General features: G+C 36.2%; 1 protein-coding gene across 1 annotated transcript in view; it reads right to left on the minus strand.

Annotated features, from left to right (window-relative positions):
- Positions 1–18,851, minus strand: part of SLC13A1 (solute carrier family 13 member 1) — a 45,011-nt gene extending 26,160 nt beyond the window's left edge. The window contains exons 1-5 of the mRNA XM_060687134.2: positions 18,733–18,851; positions 14,174–14,302; positions 12,718–12,854; positions 236–423; positions 87–138 (exon numbers count right to left, since the gene is read on the minus strand). Coding sequence (XP_060543117.1) covers positions 87–138; positions 236–423; positions 12,718–12,854; positions 14,174–14,302; positions 18,733–18,831 — 605 coding nt within the window. The 5' untranslated portion in view covers positions 18,832–18,851. The remainder of the gene's footprint in view (positions 1–86; positions 139–235; positions 424–12,717; positions 12,855–14,173; positions 14,303–18,732) is intronic.
- Between the last annotated feature and the right edge of the window lie 6,245 nt (positions 18,852–25,096).

A 25,096-nucleotide genomic window follows, 5' to 3' on the forward strand; every position in this document is an offset into this window, starting at 1 on the left:
AAGAAATATTTGCAGTAGTAATTATTTTAGTGCTAATAAAAAAGGTAAATCATATAAATATCTTGCTCTTTCTTGTTATATATTACCCTTCAACTTTAGTGGATTTCCAGTCAGGTGTTTCACACTCACTAATATTTTCTATGAAAACAAAAACAAAAAGTTCAAATGAAGGGGTTGTTTTTTGCTCAGGTGATTTTTATCCAAGTGAGGTTAAAAATGGGTTGAAATTACTTACCTTCAAGTTCCAGGGCAGGATTAGCGGTTCCATTTGCATATGTCATATCCATTGCATCTACTTCAGCTTCTGCACTAATGATTTGCTGAGCCACCGCCTCTACAATTGGCATCACCATAGCAGCAGTAGAAGTGTTGCTAAGCCACATCGATAGAAATGCACAGCTGATCATAAAACCAAGGGTGAGCCTGAAATAATAGTGAAAAGTCCATCTATGTCTGCTATTAACACTCAACAATATAAAGTAATTATAATAAGACCTTCTACTAAAGTTTCTAATTCCTTTCTTTATGTAGCTGTAGTATAAACCAATTAACTTAGCACTTTGGCCATTCAAGCAGAATTGGACTCTAAGAAGATAAAGTAGAATGTCATCTCTAACTCATCTATCTCACTTTTGTTTACACTGACTGCCAGTGGTTCTCTAATGGTTGAAGCAAGGATTTTCCCAAGTATGGCTGGATTTTCAGCAGACCAAACCATGGACTTGCATGCAATGTGTTGACACAAGCTGCAGCTCTTCCTTTATCCATACAGCAGTGGTGAAATCCAATTTTTTTTACTACCGTTCTGTGGGCATGGCTTGGTGGGTATGGTGTGGCTTGGTGGGCGTGGCTTGGTGGGCGTGGCAGGGGAAGGATACTGCAAAATCTCCATTCCCACTCCACTCCAGGGGAAGGATACTGCAAAATTCCCATTCCCTCCTCACTCCTGGGAGAAGGATATTGCAAAATTTCCATTCCCACCCCACTCTGGGCCCAACCAGAGGTGGTATTTGCCAGTTCTCCGAACTACTTAAAATTTCCACTACCGGTTCTCCAGAACCTGTCAGAACCTGCTGGATTTCACCCCTGCCATACAGTTTAGCATATGGACCTCCAGATGATGTACAGAAGTGTCCATAAGACTGTGGGTATGTCTCAGAGCAGCCCTGTTACAATGCAATCATCCCATCTCCTTTTATATATGCATCATTGAAAGGGGCAGAATATTGCCATGATGTAACAATGCTCCTTTCTTCATTTTGATGAAAATATCAGATCCTATGTATCCCTTTAACAATGAATAAGAGAACATGTACAAATTGAATTGTCAACGTATTTAGTTTTCAAACTTTGAAGTTTTTTTCTCAAGTCTTCTACACACAAATTTTTCACATAATAATGGAATTATTATTCTTTTTATATCATGCATATATAATATGTGTATTTCAATCTACTATACTTTCAAAGATATCAACATTAAAATAACCTAGAATCAATTTGTATCTGTAACAGAACTTGTTGATCTCAGTGAAATCATTTAACCAAGGGAGAAAAGGCAAGCAACCATCACTTTCTGGGGAAAAAGAAGAGAAGATGAAAAAAGTACTACAAAAATACTGCCCAATAAATTCAAGTCATGTGACTTTTTCAAGTTATGTGAGTTTTCTCAGAGAAAGATAACCAAAGCAACTTTGAATAATATTTGCCAAATTTGAATGAACATTCAATGCATTTAATGCATTGAACTGAATCAAGTTGAATCTGAATCCATTTGAAGAGTCACTTGGTTTTTCCACACTGAATAGCTGAATAGATTTGATTCAGCTGACAGTTCAGGATGTACAATGTTCTAAATTTATACTATAATGTAAAAGCTACCACTAGTCTACATTCTGGTAAAGCCAAGATTTACAAATAATAGATTCACTAAGTGGGATTCTAACTTTAAATATTTTTATTATAAAAATGTATTTGAAACCTGAAAGGTACACAACTGACTTCAGTAATGATTTTTAACACACTAGAGTTGCATCACCATGCATTTATGGTGTTTGAAATGCACAAATGGGTGAAGAAGTGTTAATGAAATACCCTAAATTACTGCAATTTTCCATATTAATTCATATTGACTTTCAAGGTCCCTACATTTTCCATATTAGGCCATTTCTTAATTTTTTTTTTTCCTGATGCATCAAAACAGATAGACTTGTATAAAGGTCTCACTTTTCTATTTGGAAACAAGGCAGGAGTAAAAATCAAATCTTGGTCTTGGCAACAGAAGGAAACAACAGCCAATCACCAGCCATCAACATACCAATCAACCAATAGGAAGGCACCACATGAATGTGATGCATAGAATAGCACAAAGCACACATTCTAAGTAGAGAGAGATTCCCTGATGATGGGCTCCAGAATGAGTCCGAAAACTCTGAAGACTAAATCTCTGGTCCCGGTGACTGACCAAGATTGGATCCTGCAACATTATCCTGGGACATGTATATTTGCCTTCATTTGTGAAAAATCAAATCATTCCACATGTACAATTGGGAATTGCTTCATCATAATGTGATGATTGTGCTGTATGTTTCAACTAATTTTTTTTTTGTTTTTGGAATCTTGCTTTGTATTTTATCTGATTTCAAGAATGTGTATGAGGGATGTGTATGAGGGACAAAAACGTTGAATGATCGCTTCAACCACATGATCAAAGCCCTGTGTATGTAAAAAGGGAGTAGGACTTTGATAGTGCGTTTATAACATGAATCCTTGACTTTTTTAAAAAACACACACGGAGAGACATGCAGGAGATGACCCCATTCATTTTTGTGGAGTTTCCTTGGTACCTAATGGCTATGGTTTCTGCCTTAGTTTCTTGCATCCCAGTCCAACTAATTCTTTTCTGTAAAGATTCTCCAAGAATGATATGTAATCTTCTAGTTAGATTGCCACGGTCTTCCAATAAGCTTTTACTGCCAAGTCCTGAAGTTTCTTTTCCAACTGAGAAATTACATCCTTGGAACACCTGCTCAGTTACTCACACAGCACAGTTGCTGACAGTACTGTATTTTCGTTTGATATAGGAAACAGTCTAGCATAAGAATTTTCAGCAATGTGCCAAAATGGAAATGCATCAAACCACACTCTACATAGAACAGCAGCCACTGACTTGCCTTTTCATTGGGATAACCTTGAACAATTTTGTACAATTGCTCCCATGATACAATGCAAATGAAAGGCAATTATGGGACAAATTCAGTTTGTGATATTGCCCCATTTTTAACACAATTAATGATTACCATGTATGAATACACCATGTTTTAATTTACACCAAGCAGCACTAGCCTAAGTAATTGTTAAAGACTATAAAGATCTTTGAAATCTGTGAGTCTGAAAATTACTTCAATCATTGTAATAAGTAGACTTATTTAAACTTATGAAAAATTGTTTTAACAGTTTTTCCTAATGTATTTGTAACATGTTAGGAAAATGCTTGCACGACTCCATGTTATTAAAAAAAAAAAAAGAAATCCTAATACTGTTATCAGTCAGGATGTAATCTAAGGCTTCCTATAGTAAGATAAAACAAATTTCTCCTCAAATCTTATTCTAACAATGCAACAACTTTTTTTTTTGTTTCTGTTGTTTTCTTTTCTTTTTGCACAGCTATCTGAAATGATCTCAAATCATGCAGTAAGAACAGCCAGATCATCCTAGACAATTAATTTCACAAAGTTGAATCGGCTCAAGCTGTAAGTATTGTGAAGTCAACTGAACCAGTGCCATTTTACCAAAATACTTCTGACATCTATTGATCCTCTTCCCCAACCTCTCTACAACTGGTGGTTACACTGGGGTATTCTCTTAATAAGGGAAACCTAATGAAAGCCTTTGTACCATAGGTTTTGCAACCCCATGACAGGGGTTGGTTATATACTCCTTGGAGTATATAACTTTTTGAACCTGTCATGGGGTGTAAGAGGATAAAGATCACTATCACCATGTGTTATTAAAAGTAACTAAAGCTAATAGGCTTATTTTCTTCCCTTTATTCCAGCCCACTGGGTAAAAGACTTGGGTAGTGTACATCGTCAATAACCCACAATAATTCTAACTACAGAATAAAACACATTGTATCAGCATAAATAAAAAGAGATTGGATTACTATATTAAATTAATAATAACGTTTAAAGCAAGGAGAAAAGCAACCAAAAATGACCTAGTGGTGAGAACAATTAAATAGTGGAATGGCTTGCCTTCAGAAGTTGTGGGTGCCCCATCTCTGGAGGCTTTTAAGGAAAGACTGGACAGCCACTTGTCTGAAATGGTAAAGGGTCTCCTGCTCAAGCCTCTAAGGTCCCTTCCAACTCTGTTATTCTATTTATTATTATTAAAATATTTTGTCCCAGTCCCTTTTACATCACAGCCCCTGGAATACTGTTCAAAGGTGTGTTTGGATCTCATACCTACAAAGATTGGGCACTCCTTACTGTGTGAGTTTGGCACACAGAAGGTTTTACAGTTTGAGATTAACATATACACTTCTGTAATATGTTAATATATTAACATAAACCTGGCCAATTTTTATTTTAAGCATGCAAAACAAAAATAATCCCAAACAAGTAGGGTAAAATAATTCTTGGGTTATCTCATAAATAATTATTTATAAATTATAAAACATATAAATTATATTAAAAACAGCCTTCAGGGTTCCCCCCCCTATTTTTGACCACATATCTATATTTTATATTTTAAACTACTAATCACTAGTTAAGGAGCTTTCAATTAAAACAAATCGCTGTTGATATACTGTTTTTTTTTAAAGGATAAAGTATAAAATATGTCAATTATATTATAATATATGTTTTAAACAACTTTAAATAGTGGTGTGTGGGTTTTTTTGCTGTATGAAACAACATAGCTATGTCACACATTTTAAACCACCAATTGGTTGAGTAGAGGTTCTCAGTTACTGTTAAATTACTGTTAACACTTTGTTAGGTGATTAAGTGTCTTTTCAGCATCTCTGTGACAACCACCAAATATTTCCTAGAGACTTTGCAGGAAGCCTATAACTAGTATCAACTGCTATTCACTGACTTCATGCCAAAGCTCAGCATTTTATGATTTTGTGAAAATTCCAATAGTAAAAGCGTATTTGCTTCCTGAGAGCTGCAGCTGGCTTTCTGATTGATACAGGTGCCATTCCTCTGCTGGCTGATAAAATAATAGATCTTTTTGTTCTTCCACTGTGTGGGCACCAACAGTTATTAGGCCATGCTTAAATTCTAGATAATATCAGCTTATTATGCTTGCTATTTAAAAAATTGGGTTATAACTACTTTTGAAAAAGATTGTGGATGAGGATGAATTATGCATGTAATTATAAAAATGCAAATGAATGATTCTGTCTTCTCCCAATCCTTGCTTTTGATCTCTCCTTGATCTAGATCCAGTTAAATCAATATAATTAATCTTATTTTAATTATTCTATTCAATTTTGATGCTGCCCAACTCCAACTGTCGCTGAGTGGCTCACTATAATAAAATAACAACAAAGCCAGAAAATGAACCATAAGGGAGTATAAAAATCGCTACAAGATAATCAGAAGATGGCAATCCAACAATGAAGCAAACAACTCAAAGGAATCTAATCCACTCTAATCCAAGGGCAGGGTAAATATTACATCAAAAGTGGAAATGTACGGATCTCCTGGGGGATCTCATTCCAGAAGGTGGGTGCCACTACTGAGATAGTGTGCTTCCTAAATTGCAAAAATTAATCCCACTCTGCTGGATTGTACTGGATGGGCAGAAACCATAGAAGGTTTGATATACAGATACTGTATATAAATATATTAAATACATCATTACTCTGTATTATATGTACCTGGTGGCGCAGCAGACTAAAGATAAGAGCCCTGGTGCAGCAGCAGACTAAAGCACTGTTATTAACATCAGCTGCCTGCAATTACTGCAAATTCAAATCTCACCAGGCTCAAGGTTGACTCAGCCTTCCATCCTTTCTAAGGTAGGTAAAATGAGGACCCGGATTGTGGGGGCAATAAGCTGACTTTGTATAAAATATACAAAAGTATGAAGGCTATTGCTTAATGCATTGTAAGCCGCCCTGAGTCTCCGGAGAAGGGCAGCATATAAATCAAATTTAAAAAAAAACAACCCTGCAAATTGTTTTGTTAGACAAAAGGCCAATAACTTTTTTTGGAGGGTGGGAATGGACAATGTGGCATCTTCCTTCTATCACAAATGTGAAATGCAGTTTCCTGATACAATTTTGACATATTCTTTTTCTCCTTCTGTCCTCCAGAGTTCTCCTGTCCATTTTTATTTATTGCCTATTTCAGACAGGCAGGAAAAGTGAATCAAGAATTTGCTTTACCAGTAGTGCTATAACCAAACAAAGGTATATACCAGTAGTGCTATAACCAAACAAAGGTATATAACAAAGGTTATATACTGTAGTTTACCTTATAAATACTGGTAGTAGCTTGTTAGGGGACATGATAGCTCACTGGTTAAAGACACTGAGCTTGTCACCTGGAACACTGACAGCCTGGGTTCAAGACCCGAATGCCACACAAAGGGATAAGCTTCCATTACTTGCCCCAGCTCTGCCCAGTTTGAAAGCATGCAAATACAAGTAGATAAATAAGAAAGCACTTCAGTGGGAAGGTAAAAGCATACTGTGCCATGACTTGGCATATAGTCATGCTGGCCACATGTCCACGGAACTGTCTTCTGACAATGCTGGCTCCCTTGGCTAAGAAACAGAGTTGACTGGACAGGGGAAACCTTTACTTTTATCTTTAGTAAGTTGTTCGATTGAAATCTGGTAAAAATGTATAATATGTGTGTGTTTTTTAATTAGTATTTCTTTTTCCTGGCAGATCCTACTTTTCACCTGGGCTTTTCCACTGGAAAAGAGAGAAGAAAAGTTGTGGAAGGACAGTCAGCATAGATAACTACTGTATGGATTAGAACAACAAGTAGTCCTTGATTTACAACAGTTTGTTTAGTGACCGTTCAAAGTTACAATAGCACTGAAAAAAGTGACTTATGACCATTTTCCACACTTATGACTGTTGCAGTATCCACATGGTCAGGTGATCAAAATTCAGACACTTGGCAACTGATTCATATTTGTGACGGATGCAGTGTCCCCAGTGGTGGGTTTCAAAATTTTTTACTATAGGTTCTGTGGGAGTGGCTTGGTGGACGTGGCATGGCTTGGTGGGTGTGGCTTGGTGGGTACGGCAGGGGAAGGATACTGTAAAATCTCCATTCCCACCCCACTCCAGGGGAAGGATACTGCAAAATCCCCATTTCTTCCCGATCAGTTGGGACTTGGGAGGCAGAGAATAGATGGGGGCGGGGCCAGTCAGAATTTTTACTACCAGTTCTCCGAACTACTCAAAATTTCCACTACCAGTTCTTCAGAACTGGTCAGAACCTGCTGAAACCCACCTCTGCAGTGTTCCTTGTTCATGTGATCACCTTTTGCAACCTCCCGACAAGCAAAGTCAATGGGGAAGCCAGATTTCACTTAACAACCATGTTACCAATTTAAGAACTACAGTGATTCACTTAACAAATGTGGCAAGAAACGACATAAAATGAGGAAAAATTCACTTAACAACTGTCTCACTTAGCAACAGACATTTGGGGTTCAATTGTGGTTGGAAGTCAAGGACTACCTGTATTTCACTGAGCTTTTTAATGAGCCCGTATAGCAAGGATGAAGAAACCAACCCCTAACGCCTTCAAGAGCCCCTCCAAGACGACTGAAAAGTGACGGTATATAGTTTTTCTTTTGATTTTGAAATAGGAAATAAATGAGATTTTCAATTTTGCTCATGACAAGCAAGTCACAATTTTAAAATAGAAGCACCCCCGATGTCCTCCAAACCCACATGCTTCTATATCCTCACCGACTCTGTGACTCTCTCATTAGTCTGTTAACTCCAAAGTGTGCAAATTCCTTGACACACCCGCCCCCCAAAGGTCACTGGTTTCTGCTATACAACAAGTAATTCTCTAATCATAAATCCTAACAAGCTGCTGGCTTTCTTTGCTAACATCTCAGTTCACCAAGTATCTAAATCATTTTTTGTTATCAATCTATGCACAGATACACATGAGCACATACATCAGTTCACAAACACACTTCACTGAATATCTGACTGATTACTGGCACAACAAAGAGCAATAGAACACAATTTCTTGAAAACAGTACATGTTGCTAGTTTTTTCCTCTAAATCATAAAGTCTGCGTAAGAAGGCCGGCCACCAGGGAACAAACCACACGCATGATCTCCCTTTACAAATCTGTAGAGGCACTGAATTGGAGAGAATCTGGGGTAGCTGGATAGTTTTGACAATTAGATGGGCCAGGAGCTGAGAGAGGGAAAAAGTGTTAGAAACATAATTTCAAATGTTTTAGTATTCCTTATGAAATGAAAAGATTTGTAGGCAGCAATATTTTTGTATTTGTGAAACTGTATCTCCAGGTAAATATATATTTTATTTATTTATTTATTTGTTTGTTTGTTTGTTTATTTATTTATTTTATTATTCATATTTCTATGCCGCCCACTCTCCAAGGACTCAGGCCGGCTTACACCAAAGACAGTATACTAAATAGCACATTGCCCCCAACAATCTAGGTCCTCATTTTACCCACCTCGGAAGGATGGAAGGCTGAGTCAACCTTGAGCCGGTGAGATTTGATCCGCTGAACTAGCAGTCAGTTGAAGTAGCTGCAGTACTGCACCCTAACCACTGCGCCACCTCAGCTCTGTAGGCATACTGAGGCATATGTATACTGTAGGCATATGTATACTGCAATTGCTTTTGACAGTTTCAACATCGTTCAAGATGAATGCGTCTGACACTCCTACATACTATTTAGAATACCTGGCTCTTCCAAATATGAAAAACTGACATTTTTGCTATTAAAATCACATTTAAACAATTCAGGTTTCTACTTATACATATTTGGGTCCCTAGTAGTGTACAACATTGGTGGTATCCATAGGTTTTATGTTATGAATGTTTCTACAAATACTCTTTGCTTATAACAAGTGCTATCCAGCAGCTTTAAATAAACTGTTTAAATGCTTTATTGCATGTTCAAATTACCCTAATCAGTGATGTCCATTACATTTTAAAATCCAATTCTTCCATAAATACTTTCTGCCACTTTCTTCATTTCTACTATATACGAACATTGATTCTGTCATTCACAAACTATATTGAACAGAGTATGTTTCTAGTGTCTAAGCTATATGCATTTATTAATAAATTTCTAAAGTAAAAATTTCTTTTAAAACTTTTGTTAAAGTTGATAATAGCTTATTCAGTAATATTAAAGAATACTACTAAACACAAATATACTCCATTAAAAAACCCACTGTGAAAATGCAACAGCAATTTGCTGCCAAAAGTTTTGAGTTCATTGACAAATTTACAACTGATGACAATACTACTGTGTAATAAAAAAACTCTGCCCAACCTAGCAAACTAATTTGATTTAATTCAGTTAAATTAAATACTATCTGAAGGCAAATCTATATTCTATTTCTCTTACAGAAAAGTGTATAAAATATTATTTGATCAAAATGCTGACTTGATAAAATATAATGCATGCAAGCATGAAGATATCAAGACTGATGGTTGCAGGACTGAACAATTCAAAGGCATAAGTCAATTATGATGAATATGTCATCTCCAGTGGAAGGAATTTCAAATATGTTTAATTCCAAAAACCATATTATAAGCATAAGAAAGATCAATTTATTTAGCTTCCCTCTGGGAAAAGTCATTATAGATGATAAGGAAAGATGCATGGGGCAGCTGTAGCTTATTAACTTTGTAATGTTTCCTTGGTATAACTTCCCAGACCAAACTAAATCAAAAAGTATAATAAATTAAAACTTTGTGACCTGTTCACTCACTTGTATGATTGGAGAAGAAGTGTGAAGCTTTACATGCAACATTAAATCATCATTACTTTTGGGTTTTATTCTGTATATATATTTAATAGTATGAAGACAACCAGGTTATAAAGGAAATTCTAGATAAATGTATTGTTTATTTTTCTATTGTCTATCTGAACTTTTTACTAATTTGAAATCACAAAATCATGAGGTTTAGGCTGTAATTCTAGACATTGGAGCAACCAAGCAAGTCTATATGTGTGTAATAAAAAATATTAGGTAAAGGTAAAGGTTCCCCTCGCACATATGTGCTAGTCGTTCCCGACTCTAGGGGCGGTGCTCATCTCCGTTTCAAAGCCGAAGAGCCAGTGCTGTCCGAAGACATCTCCATGGTCATGTGGCTGGCATGACTAAACGCCAAAGGCGCACGGAACGCTGTTACCTTCCCACCAAAGGTGGTCCCTATTTTTCTACATGTATTTTTTATGTGCTTTCGAACTGCTAGGTTGGTAGAAGGTGGAACAAGTAACGGGAGCTCACCCCATTACTCAGGACTAGGGATTCGAACCGCTGAACTGCCAACCTTTCGATTGACAAACTCAGCGTCTTAGCCACTGAACCACTATGTCTCACAATAAAAAAATATTGCTTACTGTCAATTATTCTTGTTTGAAATATACTTTGCATATTTCATGTTATATACTCGCATTACTGCAAAGAGAAATAAAGGGTCATTGTACATGTGACATGACACTTAAAATACTTGGGTCTAGGGAAACTGATTACAGTATTATAGTCTAAATGTGTAATTTACATAACTAAGTACTGAGACATATATCCATAGAACTGTAGCTTAGTATAAGCTTAGCTTATACTTCTCTGAGAAGATAAGTATAAAAAATGTACTTTTAGTCTATTTCAATGTTTCTCAACCTTAGCCACTTTAAGATGGATGGACATAAACTCCAGCTTTACCACCATCTGTATCAAGTACTTGGGAGATGAAGGCTTGGCAGCATAAGGAAACTTAATAGGTAGCCATCATCAAGCTAATCAACTACTAAAAATCCACACACCAGGCACCATATAACTACAACAAACAGAATAGTCCCATGATGACAAACCTATGGCATGTGTGCCACAGGTGGCACACAGCGCCCTCTCTGTGGGTATGTGAGCCGTCGTCCCAGTTCAGCTCTCTGTGCATGTGTGCACCTCCACACCAACCACCTGTTATCAGGTCTCTGTCGCGCATGCACAGGGGGTGGAGTGCATGTGGGAAGCATGTGCATGCATGGGGGCGGGCGCATGCGGGGCCATGTGCACGTGCAGGGCCAGGACACATGCATGGGTCTGCATGTGCATTGCATTTGGGGGGTTTGGGCGTGCATGCATGCATTCGCGCACACACATGTGCGCTTTGGGTACTCGGTCCAGAAAAGGTTAGCCATCACTGGAATAGTCCAAAGCACACACACTGCTAGGGAGAAATTCCCTGAGAATGGGCTCCAACACAAGTCTGAAAGCTCAGGGGATTAAACCTCTGGTCCTTGTGACTGACCCAGATTGTATCTTGCAACATTATCCTGGGATATGTATATCCGCCTTTATTCCCGAATTTCCCCGCCACCCAATTTAACATGACTAAGGTTGAGAAACACTAGTCTATTCTATATTGGCATAAAGTTTCCTAGTGACCTCTCATACAAATATTTTCAAGGCTAACCCTACTTAGCTTTCTAGATCACCCCAAATGGCTAGATATGGTTACTTTTGGATCCATCCCATGGTATCCAGCAGAATGTCTACAGGTGCAAAGTATCAATATGGCTGCTGTGCAATTGAAGGACCACCTCTTTTTTTGCTAGTATTGTATGTTTGCTGGTAGGAATGCATCAGCACATCTACCAGCTCTTACCGTGGCTTCCTGTTCACCCACATCGAACATCAGGAGGGGAAACGCTCCTGCTTTAGCTAACATTGCTAATTTGCAATCAAAGAGGTAAGTGACAGCTTATTGCTTCCCCATCACAGCAGCCACTGGCAATTCAGACTCAGGGAGCCTGCTGTGCTTACAAACTCCTTTTTGACTTGCTGATGGGATTGACAAGAGACAGTAGGGGCCATCTGACTCCCTGAGAGCAATAAAAAAGAGCACAGCATGGGTTTAATTTCTTCTTTGTAAGAACAGTCGGCAAATTGGGAAAAAGGCAGAATATTCCTCCGAGTCTGAAATTGCTGCTGGAACTACCTAAACTATAAATTGAATAATAGTGATGCAGTGTATGAAAGATCTCGTGGGTTGCCTAATCTCAGCCATTAAGGAGGATGAGTCAGAGTTGTTCACTAGTTCGTCTGCTATTTCGTTCCAAGCCATCCACCATTATCGTCAATAACAGAAGCTTTTCATGTGCAACTTGTCTTCTCGCCCCAATGATACATATAATTAAATTTCAGCAAAAGGCTGATCGTAGCAAATCTCTTTAGCAGCCAAATAGAGCAGTAATCCTGGTATGTAAACAGGCAATGCCTTACAGCTCAACTTGCCCCGTTGTTTCTTATCCTCTTTGTAACAGTGAAACTGTACTAAAGCAGCACTTGTTGAATTTCTTTCCAGTGTGTGGTTGCTAATGGACAACAAAATATCAAGAAAAGAGGAAGCAACTGTGCTGCAAAGCAGAGTCATTTCTGAGCCAAATGGAATTTCAATGGCATCTTCATACATTCAGACAAACAAACACACACACACGTGTGTGCTACATACCATGCAGGGTTAACACCCACCAGCATCACCATTTTCAGGGCAATTCTCTTGTGCAAATTCCATTTTTCAATTGACGTTGCCAGACAAATTATGCCAGTCAAGAGCAGATGAAAATCTTTAAAATAAGCAGATGCTACCTAAAAATCAAAATGTGTCTTATTAGCTAAGTGCATGCTTTTAAACTTTTGCATTCAAAACACAAAAATCATCTGGAACTAAAAAAGAGTTTTTAAAACAAAAAATATATATGAAGCAGTTTTGGAGAAAGATGCAGGTTAGTGGCTGCAGTGCCCATCATCTGAGAGAAATACGAGATAAATAAAATAAATGGAGCTAATAAGAATTAGGGAACTGTAGGATAAATTTAGATTGTGAATGTAGGAAGTCATTTTCATTCACTTCTTAGTATTTTAGTTGTCTAAGTGATATCAGTGTCATTCTATGGCTCAGTTCATGAAAAGTGATTTTGTTTTTAGTATCATAAGCAAGCGTCATCATAATGTAGCCTGCTCAGTCATCCTTCTGTGTTCCTGCAGTTTTCTGGGCAATTTTTTTGGAATTGGTTTATCACTACCTTGAGAGAGAGTAAGTGGCTCACGGTCACCCAGCAGCTTCATGCCTAAACTGGAATTAGAACTCACAGTTTCCTGGGTTTTAGCCTTGTTTTATTAACCTTGTACCAGACTAGCTCTGTTTTTAAATTTCTGCCTCACAATCATCTCTAATGTAAAAATAAATGCAAGCCAGGATAGTTTCAAGATGTGTTCTAACTGAACTCAGGGCTTTTTAGTAGGATTATTTAATTGGTTCCACAAATAGAAGAGCCTGTAGTACAGTGGACTAAAGCACTGTTATTAACATCTGCTGCTTGCAATTACTGCAAGTTCAAATCTCACCAGGCTCAAGGTTGACTCAGCCTTCCATCCTTTCTAAGGTAAGTGAAATGAGGACCCAGATTGTGGGGGCAATAAACTGACTTTGTATAAATATACAAAAGTATGAAGGCTATTGCTTAACACATTGTAAGCCGCCCTGAGTCTCCGGAGAAGGGCGGCATATATATTAAAGGAAAAAAAAAATAGCAGCTAGATGGAAGCAAAGAATCGGAATTGTGTTATCTTTTTTAGCCTAGTGGTGCTCTGGATTTTTGCAGTTTAGATCTCATAGCCCTCCTTTTAGCATTTGGCACCTTATAAACCAGGGGTGGGCAACTGTGGCTCTTTTACAACCTGTAGTCTTCAACTCCCAGAATTCCTGAGACAGCTCAGGAATTGGCTGTCTCAGGAATTCTGGGAGTTGAAATCCACAGGCTGGAAAAGGGCCACAGTTGCCCACCCCTGTTATAAACCAACATCTGATCAAAGAGAGTACGTGCACTTTAATCTTTGAAATATAAATTGACTGACTGGTGGAGTAACAGTAGAGAAAAAGAAACAAACAAATAGAAGAGATATACCTTTTTTGAAGGCAATATTCCAAACAGTGGAAACATTAAAGCAGGAATTAATGCAGAAACAGCCAGAGGCAAAGCTTCTGTAAGCCAGAAGACACCAACCACAAACAACGTGTATGCACATTCCGCTTCCTAGAAAAAATAATTTAAAACAAATTAGTTTTACCTTAGACCAGTGTTTCTCAACCTTGGAAGCTTGAAGATGGGTGGACTTCAACTCCCAGAATCCCCCAGCCAGCGCTGCTGGCTGGGGGATTCTGGGAGTTGAAGTCCACCCATCTTCAAGCTACCAAGGTTGAGAAACACTGCCTTAGACAATAATTGTAGTCAAATGGCAATATCCAAAGAACGGAAGAGAAAATACAATTCCAAATATATAGTTGTACACCAAAGTTTAGACATTTCGTCAAACTGCAGGTTTCAATGAATCCTTCAGTAAACAGAAGCTAACCCAACCTCTACTTACAAAAGTTAACCACCACAATCTTCTGCCAATTTGAATCTATACTAAAGTTTCGCATTATCTTACTGTAAGGGAATGACATTTATTTGGACTAAAATAAAGTGATTTCATGGCGACACTCTATTCTGCTAACTGAAATGCACTTATCTGGGCAATTAGTTTGATAATTATATAGAAGCGATTTTAAAAAAAATATTGTGCTAATGGCAGTTTTCGGTCTGTAGGCCAACTATCCTCATTTTGGTTTCAGTTACAGTATATAAAATAACTGAGGATGTGCCTCTATGGAGTTCTTTCGCTTTGTCCTCAAAACAAACAAACAAAAATGAATGCCCTAGGACACAAGCCTATTTGAATTCATTTTCCTATACTTCCCATCTGCTAAAGCCTGCATGTTTGGGCTGAGATCTACTGTATAAGATTGGTGATCTGGATATGAATAAAACAGTCTCCTAAATGGGATTGAGAATATGTTTCTTCGTGTTTGTTCAATTTGCCCTTCTAAAAGCTTCGGGGGGGGGGGATGGGATACGTAGGATAGTCTCCATGGAGCTATGTGATATATGTGTCACGGGGAGCCTAAGATCCATTCTTAATGATGGAACATTTTTGTCTGCCTTTCCACATCCTTAGCACTCTGTAACAGATTGTGTCCCAGAGTGGTAATTAAAAACAGGAAACCACTACTTGTTACCAGCTTTCAGTAAAATTGTAAAGAAATATTCAAGAAACCAAAGCAAAGACAAAATCTATACATATTAAAACTTCTGCGGCCAGTTTTTTTCTCTCTCCGTCACATGAAGGATCTCTTAAACTATCCTTGTGCACATACGCTAGAGAAGAAAGATTAGCCGGAAAGATTAGTCATTTAAATGACAGATTGAGCATGGTTTCTTCTCTCTGCCTGAAACTAAATTATCCATCTCTTAGGCACAGCTACATTTCAGTAAGATGGTAAACAAGAGAAATTTATTTTATTGCATGCAATTTGTTGAAAAACGCAGTAGTAAAATCTCATTTTTATAATACTTTTCCATTCTTACAGAATTATATTCTAAAAAGAAAATACAACAATAAATATAATCACTATGGACCTAGAATGTGCAGTAGGAGGTTACCTGTCTTTTGTGGCTAGTCATACATATTTAGCACATATTTCCCAAACAATGATTAATTTCTTAAGATACCATCCAAAATTTTACTGCATAAGTACTGATGATTGAGAATTACTAAGAATCAGAGTTTTGGTATCAAACATTAATATACTTAAATGATGCAAAGGATTGCTTTTTAGGAAATTATAGAAAGACCAGTATCAAACCACACTGTATATGTATATGGATAAGGAAACTCTCAACTGAGATGGGGATATATATATATAAAAATTGAACTTTTTCAAATGTAAATATAGGGCTACTAGATTTGGGATGGAAAAATCTGGATGGTCCCAAGATATTAGAAATTAAAATTTCTTTTTCCTGCCAGGAATTTTTCAGCTCACATCTGGCAAATTTATGAACATTTATTTAACTTTGAATGTTTTAATTAATACATAAACATAGCTATTTTTGAATTTTGCATGGCATAAGCATTTAGAATGTTAAACTCACTGACATTTGCTCACAAAAACATAAATTTGTAAAAATAATGTAAAAATTCTCATATTGGTCAAATGTATTTGTAAATATTATGTTAGACACACAATACATACAAAAACATGGATGCTTAACGAAATAGGCATAAAAATACATGAGTATTTTTTACTGCAAACTTTAAAAAAAATCAAGTCAAGCTGAAAAACTAAGAAAAATTAAGACTGATAGCTCCTAGGTCACAGCTCAATATGTTGTAAGATTCTTTACTGCTATCTGTACCATTCATAGTACTATATCATATTTTCCATGTTTCCTAACTTAAAATATACAAAGTGTGTCCTTCCAACTATATTATGGCTATATAAATGATACCAGTTTCCATAAATATACAATGAGACTCTGCTTCACAACATTGGTTCCATATGTCAACATAGGTTTCTCTGACAGATATGTTGCTCTATATATCCATCATATCCATCTATATGGGTATTCCTTGACTTATAACAGTTTATTTAGTGATTGTTTGAAGTTACAACAGCACTGAAGAAAGTGATTTATGACCATATTTTACACTTACAACCATTGCAGCATCCCCATAGTCATGTGGTCAAAATTTGGGTGCTTGGCAACTGATTCATATTTATGACGGTTCCTGCTATCATGTGATAACCCTTTGCAACCCACTTAACAACTGTCTCACTTAGCAACAGAAATTTTGGGCTCAGTTGTGGTTGTAAGTCAAGGACTACCTGTATATCCAAACAGACATCTATATTCCTAAACGATTGTGTATTGGATGGTATATGTTGATGCATGGCAAACTCATAATATAAAAGATACTAGAGAAGAGAAAAAATCATTGCATGAATGTGATAGATTTACCTTTCAATCTTCGGAGTCTATTTTTATTTGTTCTCAAAATAACTTCTCTGAAAATGCTGTTATGACTAATTATGATGGGGAGAAAATCTGCATTAGGGGAGATTTATATTCCTCCTTTAGAACTTAAAGGAACTGTGCAGTACTGTGAAAATATATAGACATAAAAAGTTGGGGGAAAGTGTATAGCTAATCAAACTGCCATAGTCATTGACCAGGATGACAGTCGGCAACTTCTCAAAAATCAAGTTTTGTTGTAGAATTTCATGGAGTCCAAAATTTACTCATTAACATTATTAACATCTGACAAGTGCCTTGATTATATTGCCAGATAAAAAGCCACACTTGTCCAGTTAACAAGCTGCTGATATCTACTTAGTTTAATCTTCTGTCATCAAAAGATGTTAAATAGAAAATGTTGCGTTCATATGCAATCTCTGTACTGTTACTGAAGGTATTGATCAATTAATATTGAAAGCATCTAATGCATTAAAAAAATCAATACCTGCTGAATTCCATCTTTCAGCAACCTTCATACAATGGCCCATAGATGTAGCACTTTGTTTTGAAATCAAAATAAGTGGAAGGCACTTTAAGAGGGAAAGGCTGATGAGAAAACTCTCTAGAGAACAAGTATGTAGGAGAAGCATGAAGAAAATGCAGCTGTTTCAAAGGAAAATAAAACATGGTCCAAGAAAGAACGCTTGAAGCTTGCATATATCCCAAAGGAATATGCTATATTCCTTTTTTGTGAATACAAATATTACAAATTAGAATTTATTCAGATTCATGAAAATATCTTCTTTGGGCGAAGAAGGGTTCGTATGATGTTCCTCTGTCATATTTTAAAAATTCTGCCCTATCTGAATGTGGAAACTAGGAATCAGGCTAGGGGATATCCCTTGGAATATATGATAGCAATTGTAAAAATGATTTTCATCTTTTTATCTATTTTGTTCTATTAAGACAGGATTACTGACATTCCTACTGAATTTTATACTTTCAAAATGAAGGATCTCCTCTGTAAGGTTTTTTTTTTCAGTCTTGTTGCCTTAGTTGTAATTTGAAACTTCCATAGTTTTTAGTAATTTTCTATCCACAACTAAACATACTTTAGGTTTGTGATAAGGCTCACACAGTATGTCAAGGTTTACTTTAACCATACTTTACTAATTAAACCATAATTGAATGGGTTTCTACAAAAACCTGTCATAAGCCATGATTTACAAATCATATTGGCTTCAAATGCCCACATACTAAAACATAAAGATACATGTAATTCATAGCCTCTAGGATTTTTGTGAGGAGCTGTGATTTCAAAAGATATGAAATATTTTGATTGATGACTTCTCAGTTTATCCATTAAAATCACATTAAGAAAAATCAGAAAAAGAGCCTTGATCATTTTCCAGTCACATACATTATAATGTTGTACGGAATTTCATTCTGAGATCAATAGGGCATAAAATACCAGAAGTCAGTGATATAGCCAGGTAAAATAATTCAACGTCAATATACAGCCCAGTTTTTCCCAATCGATGCATCTCGCTATGCTGGCCAGGTCAGGTGCAGTCAAGCATATCTAAACAGCCGCAAGCTGAAAAGGCTCTGCCGTTCTCACTTACTTTGGTTCTGATGATGAGAGGCAGTGGAAGCAGTAGAAGAGGAGTAAAAACAGTAAGAAAGAACCGGCGGTAAACCAAGAGTTCTCTGATTATCTTCATTGTCCTGGGTTGGCAATTTAGCTTTTCTGCAGAAAAATAATAAAAAAGAAAATTGATTCAGCTTTAAATAGATGTATCTGATTAATATTTCTCTAAACTGTCACCTTTAGTCATTGCAACAGAGCTTTGGCCAAGCCAAGTTAAAAATAAATCTTGTTCTTTATTGTTACCTTGTTTACATTAACATGTGAGATAAGAAGGGCATTCTCCAGTGAAGACACTGCACTTGTTCTTTCTCTTTTAAGACAAAACAGTTCCTAGCTGTACTATGCTGTTTTAACCAGGATTTTCTCTACATTAGAAAGGCTTTGAGAAGCTTTTTCATTCAAAACTTTAACCAACTTTGAAGAGGGATCGTTCTGGAGCAGAGGTTTTACTTGCAGCCCTTTAAACCTACAGTACTTTGGTTAGCCTCATAAACTGAGATTAAAACGGTGACAAACATAACAAGAAATACTTAGAACAATTGTTTCATATTTATGGATTGGTGGTGCTGGATATCTATCCATACTACATAAACTGAGAAACAATTTAAGTATATGGTTTTTGGATGAGTTCCATAGCAATTTATGGAATTTGTAAGGGGAGGGGGGAAAGGTTTAGAAGAAGAGTGTAGCCAAATTACCTAAAGCCAACTTTCTAAATGCTTTGCAAGGCCAGTGGGCCAGAGGTCACTTGTGAATTATGTATTGTAGAGCAAATGTAGAGACGTTAGTCTCCATAGATCTCTGAGGCATATAATCAGCTGCAACGAAACAAATTATGATGATTTATAGGATCTAAGTGATTGTTCACTGAACCACATTCGTACTTAGTAAATCTCAATTGCCTGATTCACCAAAGCAATAAAGTGGGGGAGGAATGCCATTTCTGTTTCTGCAGTTGATAGCTGCACTTTAAAAATATAGCAGGATTTTTTTTGGTTAACCATGACAAAGTGACATCACTATAGTTAATTGAGCCAGAATTTTAGCCTTTACATTTTTTCTTGGGGAAGGGGGGCTTGGTGGTAAATGTGTAGTAAAATTAAACCTAATAGAGGCTTGATACACTTATTTTACAATTTTAATTTTTAAAAAGTTTTTAAAAATCCAGATGACTTTTAAACGTAGGTTATGTTTTCTGTATCTTTGCTACAATCATGTACTTATCTGAACTTTTATATGCCAGATCTAATGGTCCTATCCTTTACAAAATAGCAAAAAACCTGTCCTACAGGAAATTTATGTATTTGTTTTATTTCTAAACTACTCTTCCAGGGGAATTCAGAACAATTTACAGAAAAATATTTTTTAAAAGCTTTAAGGAAAATCATCACAATAAAAATATTTTTTTTAAAGCAATACATGCAGAAAGTATGTCAAAGTAATTTGTTAAAAAATAGGAACACAAAATACTGTAATAGGCTCCCTGAAATGTTGATGTGAATAGAATAGAACAGAACAGAACAGAACAGAACAGAACAAAACAGAAAAGAATGACAGAGTTGGAAGGGACCTTGGAGGTCTTCCAGTCCAGTCCTGCTCAAGCAAAAGACCTATATCATTTCAGATAAATGTCTGTCCAATCTCTTCTTAAAAACCTCCAGTGATGGAGGCAAGCCGTTCCACTGATGGATTGTTCTGTCAGGAAATATATCCTTATTTTTAGGTTGTTTCTCTCCTTGATTTGTTTTCATCCATTTCTTCTTGTCCTATATTCAGGTGCTTTGGAGAATAGGTTAATACCCTCTTCTTTGTGGCAGCCCCTCAAATATTGGAACACTGATATCATGAACTACAGGGTAGCATATGGACCTACCAAAGCCAAAAATAAACAGCATTATAGATCAGTCCCTGTGCGCATTTACTACAGCGCTGTCACTCACCTTTTGGATGAATCTTTCAGGTTCATGTTAGTTCATTAACCCATTGCTGTCATAAAATATTCAATAGACAATATAGAATGATGGATGGTAGATAAGTGATCCCAAAGGTGCTTTTTTCAAGAGGCAACTGGACTTCTGGTTTTTCTTTGAAGGTGTTTTGCTTCTCATCCAAGAAGTTTCTTTAGGTCTGAAGAAAAACCAGAAAGTCCAGTTGCTTCTTGAAAAAAGCACCTTTGGGACAACCATGACCTGGATGTCTGAGAATCTCCATAGACATGCAGATAAGTGATGTTACTTAATTATGAAACCTCTGTATAGGAAAGTAAGAAAATGTCTTGTAGGCTTTTGTATAATGCTTAATGAAAGAACAGATTGGGGACACTCCAGTGGTGGGTTTCTACCGGTTTGCCCCGGTTTGGATGAACCAGTAGTGGTGGTGGCGGGAGGCTCCGCCCACCCACCCAGACGTCATCACAGATGCTCTGCGCATGCGCAGACGCGCTGCGCGCAAGCAAAGTGATCACACGCGCACGCTTACAGTTCCGAACTGGTAGCGAAGGTAAGTGAAAACCACTATTGGGTCACTCCCCATTGTGCAAGGTTAATATTGATTGTTACATAGGAACGAGGAATGTAAGATGTATTGTCAGGTTTCACATACTAAGAAATATATTATTTCTTCTATCTAGAGCATATTAAATAAACCATCATGTCTGTTTCACACCTGGAGCTAAGCCTAAATTATGTTTTATGTACCCAAATCGCATGTGCTTGCTTGTTTGTTATACTTGTATTGCTCTGAAATTAAAATTACTTTCACAATCAAAACAACTCAGTGCAATATGTAAAGGAGCAGATAAGAGCATATAAAATTCTTTCTGTTCAAAGATATTCAGTAGCCACCAAGTTGAATTAAAAATGTAATACATACAGCCAATCTCTTTTTATGCCTGAAGAATGTGGCAAACTTTGAAATATTTCCATAGCTCCACTTGTAAATGATCAAGTTGTTAGTTACAGAACAAGATATATGCTAGGGCTATTAAATTCAAATTAAATCTGAATAGCAAATAGAAAGCAAGCACTATTTTGCTAGGATAGATTGGATGTGATAGCAGACAGTTGGTTTAACTTTTATGAGTACTAATTTCCAGGATTACAAAAATATGACAGCTGTAAGTATAATTATAAAAGTTATTTTATAGTTATAATTGTCCTCTTTCTATAATCTATCCTGTCTACTCATCAAAATATTAAAAAAATCTTAATGCCAAATCTTTCCTTCTTTGTGCGTATATAATAATTTTGCTAAAAAGAAACACATATTGTGTGTTTGTGTTTTGTATGTTGTGTTGTGTTGTTGTTGTAAAATTAATTTAAAAAAATTAAAAATAATTTTGCTGTAGTTATCATGTACAAAGTTCCATCATTCTTTTCCAACTTTGCCATTGAATTCCAAAACAAAAAGAATAAACCTTGTATATTAATCTTTGAAATCCCTAAATCAATACAAGTATTTGAACCCAAAATTTTCTAGCTTTTTAACACATTCAGCAAACACGATAAAAAGTCCCTTCTTGTTTTTCACATTTCAAACATAAATTTGAAGTGCCTTAATACATGCTAGACAATTTCTTTGATGACATATATAATGATACATCATTTTATAAAAAATCTCTTTAATATGATAGCATAATGTGAATTTTAATATTTTCAGCTATATATTTTCTATTTCCTGTGTATATTATAACAACAACAAAAAAAATTACCCCCCTTGTTCCTCTGTTTCAAATTTCAATAAGAGTTTATACACAGTATTGTCTGAAATGAAAATTCTAGGTAAGATATTCATTTTTACCACAAAAATGCTCCTCCCCAATGACAACTATAATCCCCCCCCATCTTAATATAGAATAGAATAGAATAGAATTATTTATTGGCCAAGTGTGATTGGACACACAAGGAATTTGACTTGGTGCATACGCTCTCAGTGTACATAAAAGAAAAGATGCATTCGTCAAGAATCATAAGGTACAACACTTCCAACACTTAATGATAGTCATAGGGAACAAATAATCAATCAAATCAAATCAAATATATCTTTTTATATTTCATTCCATGTCTCAATATTGAGCCCCCCCCAGAGCTGGCCTATTGGAGACATTGGCAGCATATAAATTTGATTAATAAAATAATAAAATAAAATAAAAAATTCTGAAATAACATGCAGTACAATTCATATGTATTATAGTGATATCCAGATATTTCACTTTTTTCAATTTTAAAACCAATTGTATCCATCAATTCTGTTTGATCTGTTATTTTCATATTTTTCTCAACATCTTCCTTTTCAGTTTACTCATCCTGAAACCTGCTAATACACCAAATTCTTTTAATTGTCTCATTAATATTTTAATTCCCTTTTAAAAAATTTCTAGACCCAATACCAAGCCATCTGCAAAAGCCCTTAACTAATAAGGTTCTTCTTTTACTCTTTACACTTACAATCATCTCATCTTGACTTATATCTCTTGTACTTCAAGAACCAAAATAAATGAGAGAAGAGTGTAGTCATCTCTGTTTTTTCCTTTTTGTATTACAAGGTTTTGTTAAATCTCCATTAACAATCTATGAAGTGTAAATCAATTTTACCGATTTTATATACAAGTAGTCCTCAGCTGACAACAGTCCATTTAGTGATGGTTCAAAGTTACAATGGCACTGAAAAAAATGACTTATGACCATTTTTCACACTTACCACCATTGCAGCGTGCTCATGTTCATGTGATAAAAATTTAGATGGTTGGCAACAGACTCATATTTATGACAATTTCCATATCCCAGTCCTTCTGACAAGCAAAGTCAACAGGGAAGCCAGATTCACTTAACAACTGTGTTACTAACTTAACAACTGTGGCAAGACAGGTCGTAAAATGGGGCAAAACTCACTTAACAACTGTTTCACTTAGCAGCGGAAATTTTGGGTTCAACTGTGATTGTAAGTCAAGTATTACCCGTAGTTCTCTCCAAAATTTGTATCTTTCAAATGAGCAAAGAAGCTCAATTCAAATTACCAAAGGCCTTTTCTGCATCTAAGAAGATCAAGAAGATCAATGTAGCTTGTTTTTCATTATGTTTTTCCAAATATTCAAAAATATTTCTAACATTGTCCTTTATCATTTAGGTAAAAACCCATGCTCATCCTCATGAATAAATTCTTGCAAAATTATATGCAGTCTATCAGCTAAATTGATTGGGAAAATATCTGGTCCCGGTGGCTGACCCAAATTCAATTTTGCATCAATATTCTGGCACATGTATGTTTGCCTTTATTCATGAATGAGAACAACTCAATGGTCACTAATCAATAATGATGTTGGCCTATAGTTTCTTCTTTAAGTGAAATCTTGTCCCTTTTTGGGTACAAATGCTATATTGGTATCTTTCCAACTCTCTGGCATTATTGTGCGTCATATCTGTGCTAATGAAATCTGAATAATGATTATTCAGATTATGCAATTTAGCGTAAGTTGTCAGCATTTCTTGGTGGAACTCTTTATCAGTTAAGTTCTAAAACACCAACAGTATGGTGTTAAACTTTGCTACCAGGTCAATAAAACCATCTGATTGTTCAAAATAACGATAATTTTCAACATATGTAATTTTCCCCAATCTGGTACCCTCCAGAGTTATTGAACTTCAGTTGGTAATCTCTAATCAGTTGAAATAGTATGAGAACAGTAATGATGTTGTGGAGGTAAGGCTTGGGGCTATGAAAATTGGGCTCTCATCCTATTTGTTTTTTTTTAACTTTTTTGAGCCCTCATGGGGATGTTCTTGCCTTCATTGCAAATTATTACTCATCCATGCCTCAAAAAGATAGTTCTATTTGGGAGGCTAAGAGAATTCTAGGTAAAATACAAAGATTTTTAAAAAATAAGAAATAATTCAGTGTTGGTCCATTCATTTAAAGTTTATTTACTTTTGGTCTTAATTCAGGCTAGTTCAGCAGTGTGCACAATTCAATGTCAGTTTATTCAGATGGTTTCCTCAGCTTTTCAGGCTACTTTCCTCTTATGAGTCATATGTACTTCACCTGGCAATCGTACCTTGCAGAATCAGCTTTGTTTCAGACATCAAACTTTGGATCATCCTGCCAGTAAATCTAATTGTTTTAATTGTGCTGTAAATGTGCAACCTCGCTGACCCTGGTGCCATTTGCTCTTTGCCAACCATGTCATCTCTCATATTGATGAATTTATCAGGTTCTCCATACTTGGGGAAGAAAAAGTACATACAAATTGGAAGGGGGGGGGAGTTAATTAATCCTATTAATTGCTATTTCAACCAGGATAACTATTTGCTTGCACTGCAGTCCTTTGTAATGTCCCAGACAGT

Source organism: Pantherophis guttatus, chromosome 7 (genome assembly GCF_059756535.1).
Source record: "Pantherophis guttatus breed Tessera chromosome 7, ASM5975653v1, whole genome shotgun sequence".
NCBI lineage: Eukaryota > Metazoa > Chordata > Lepidosauria > Squamata > Colubridae > Pantherophis > Pantherophis guttatus.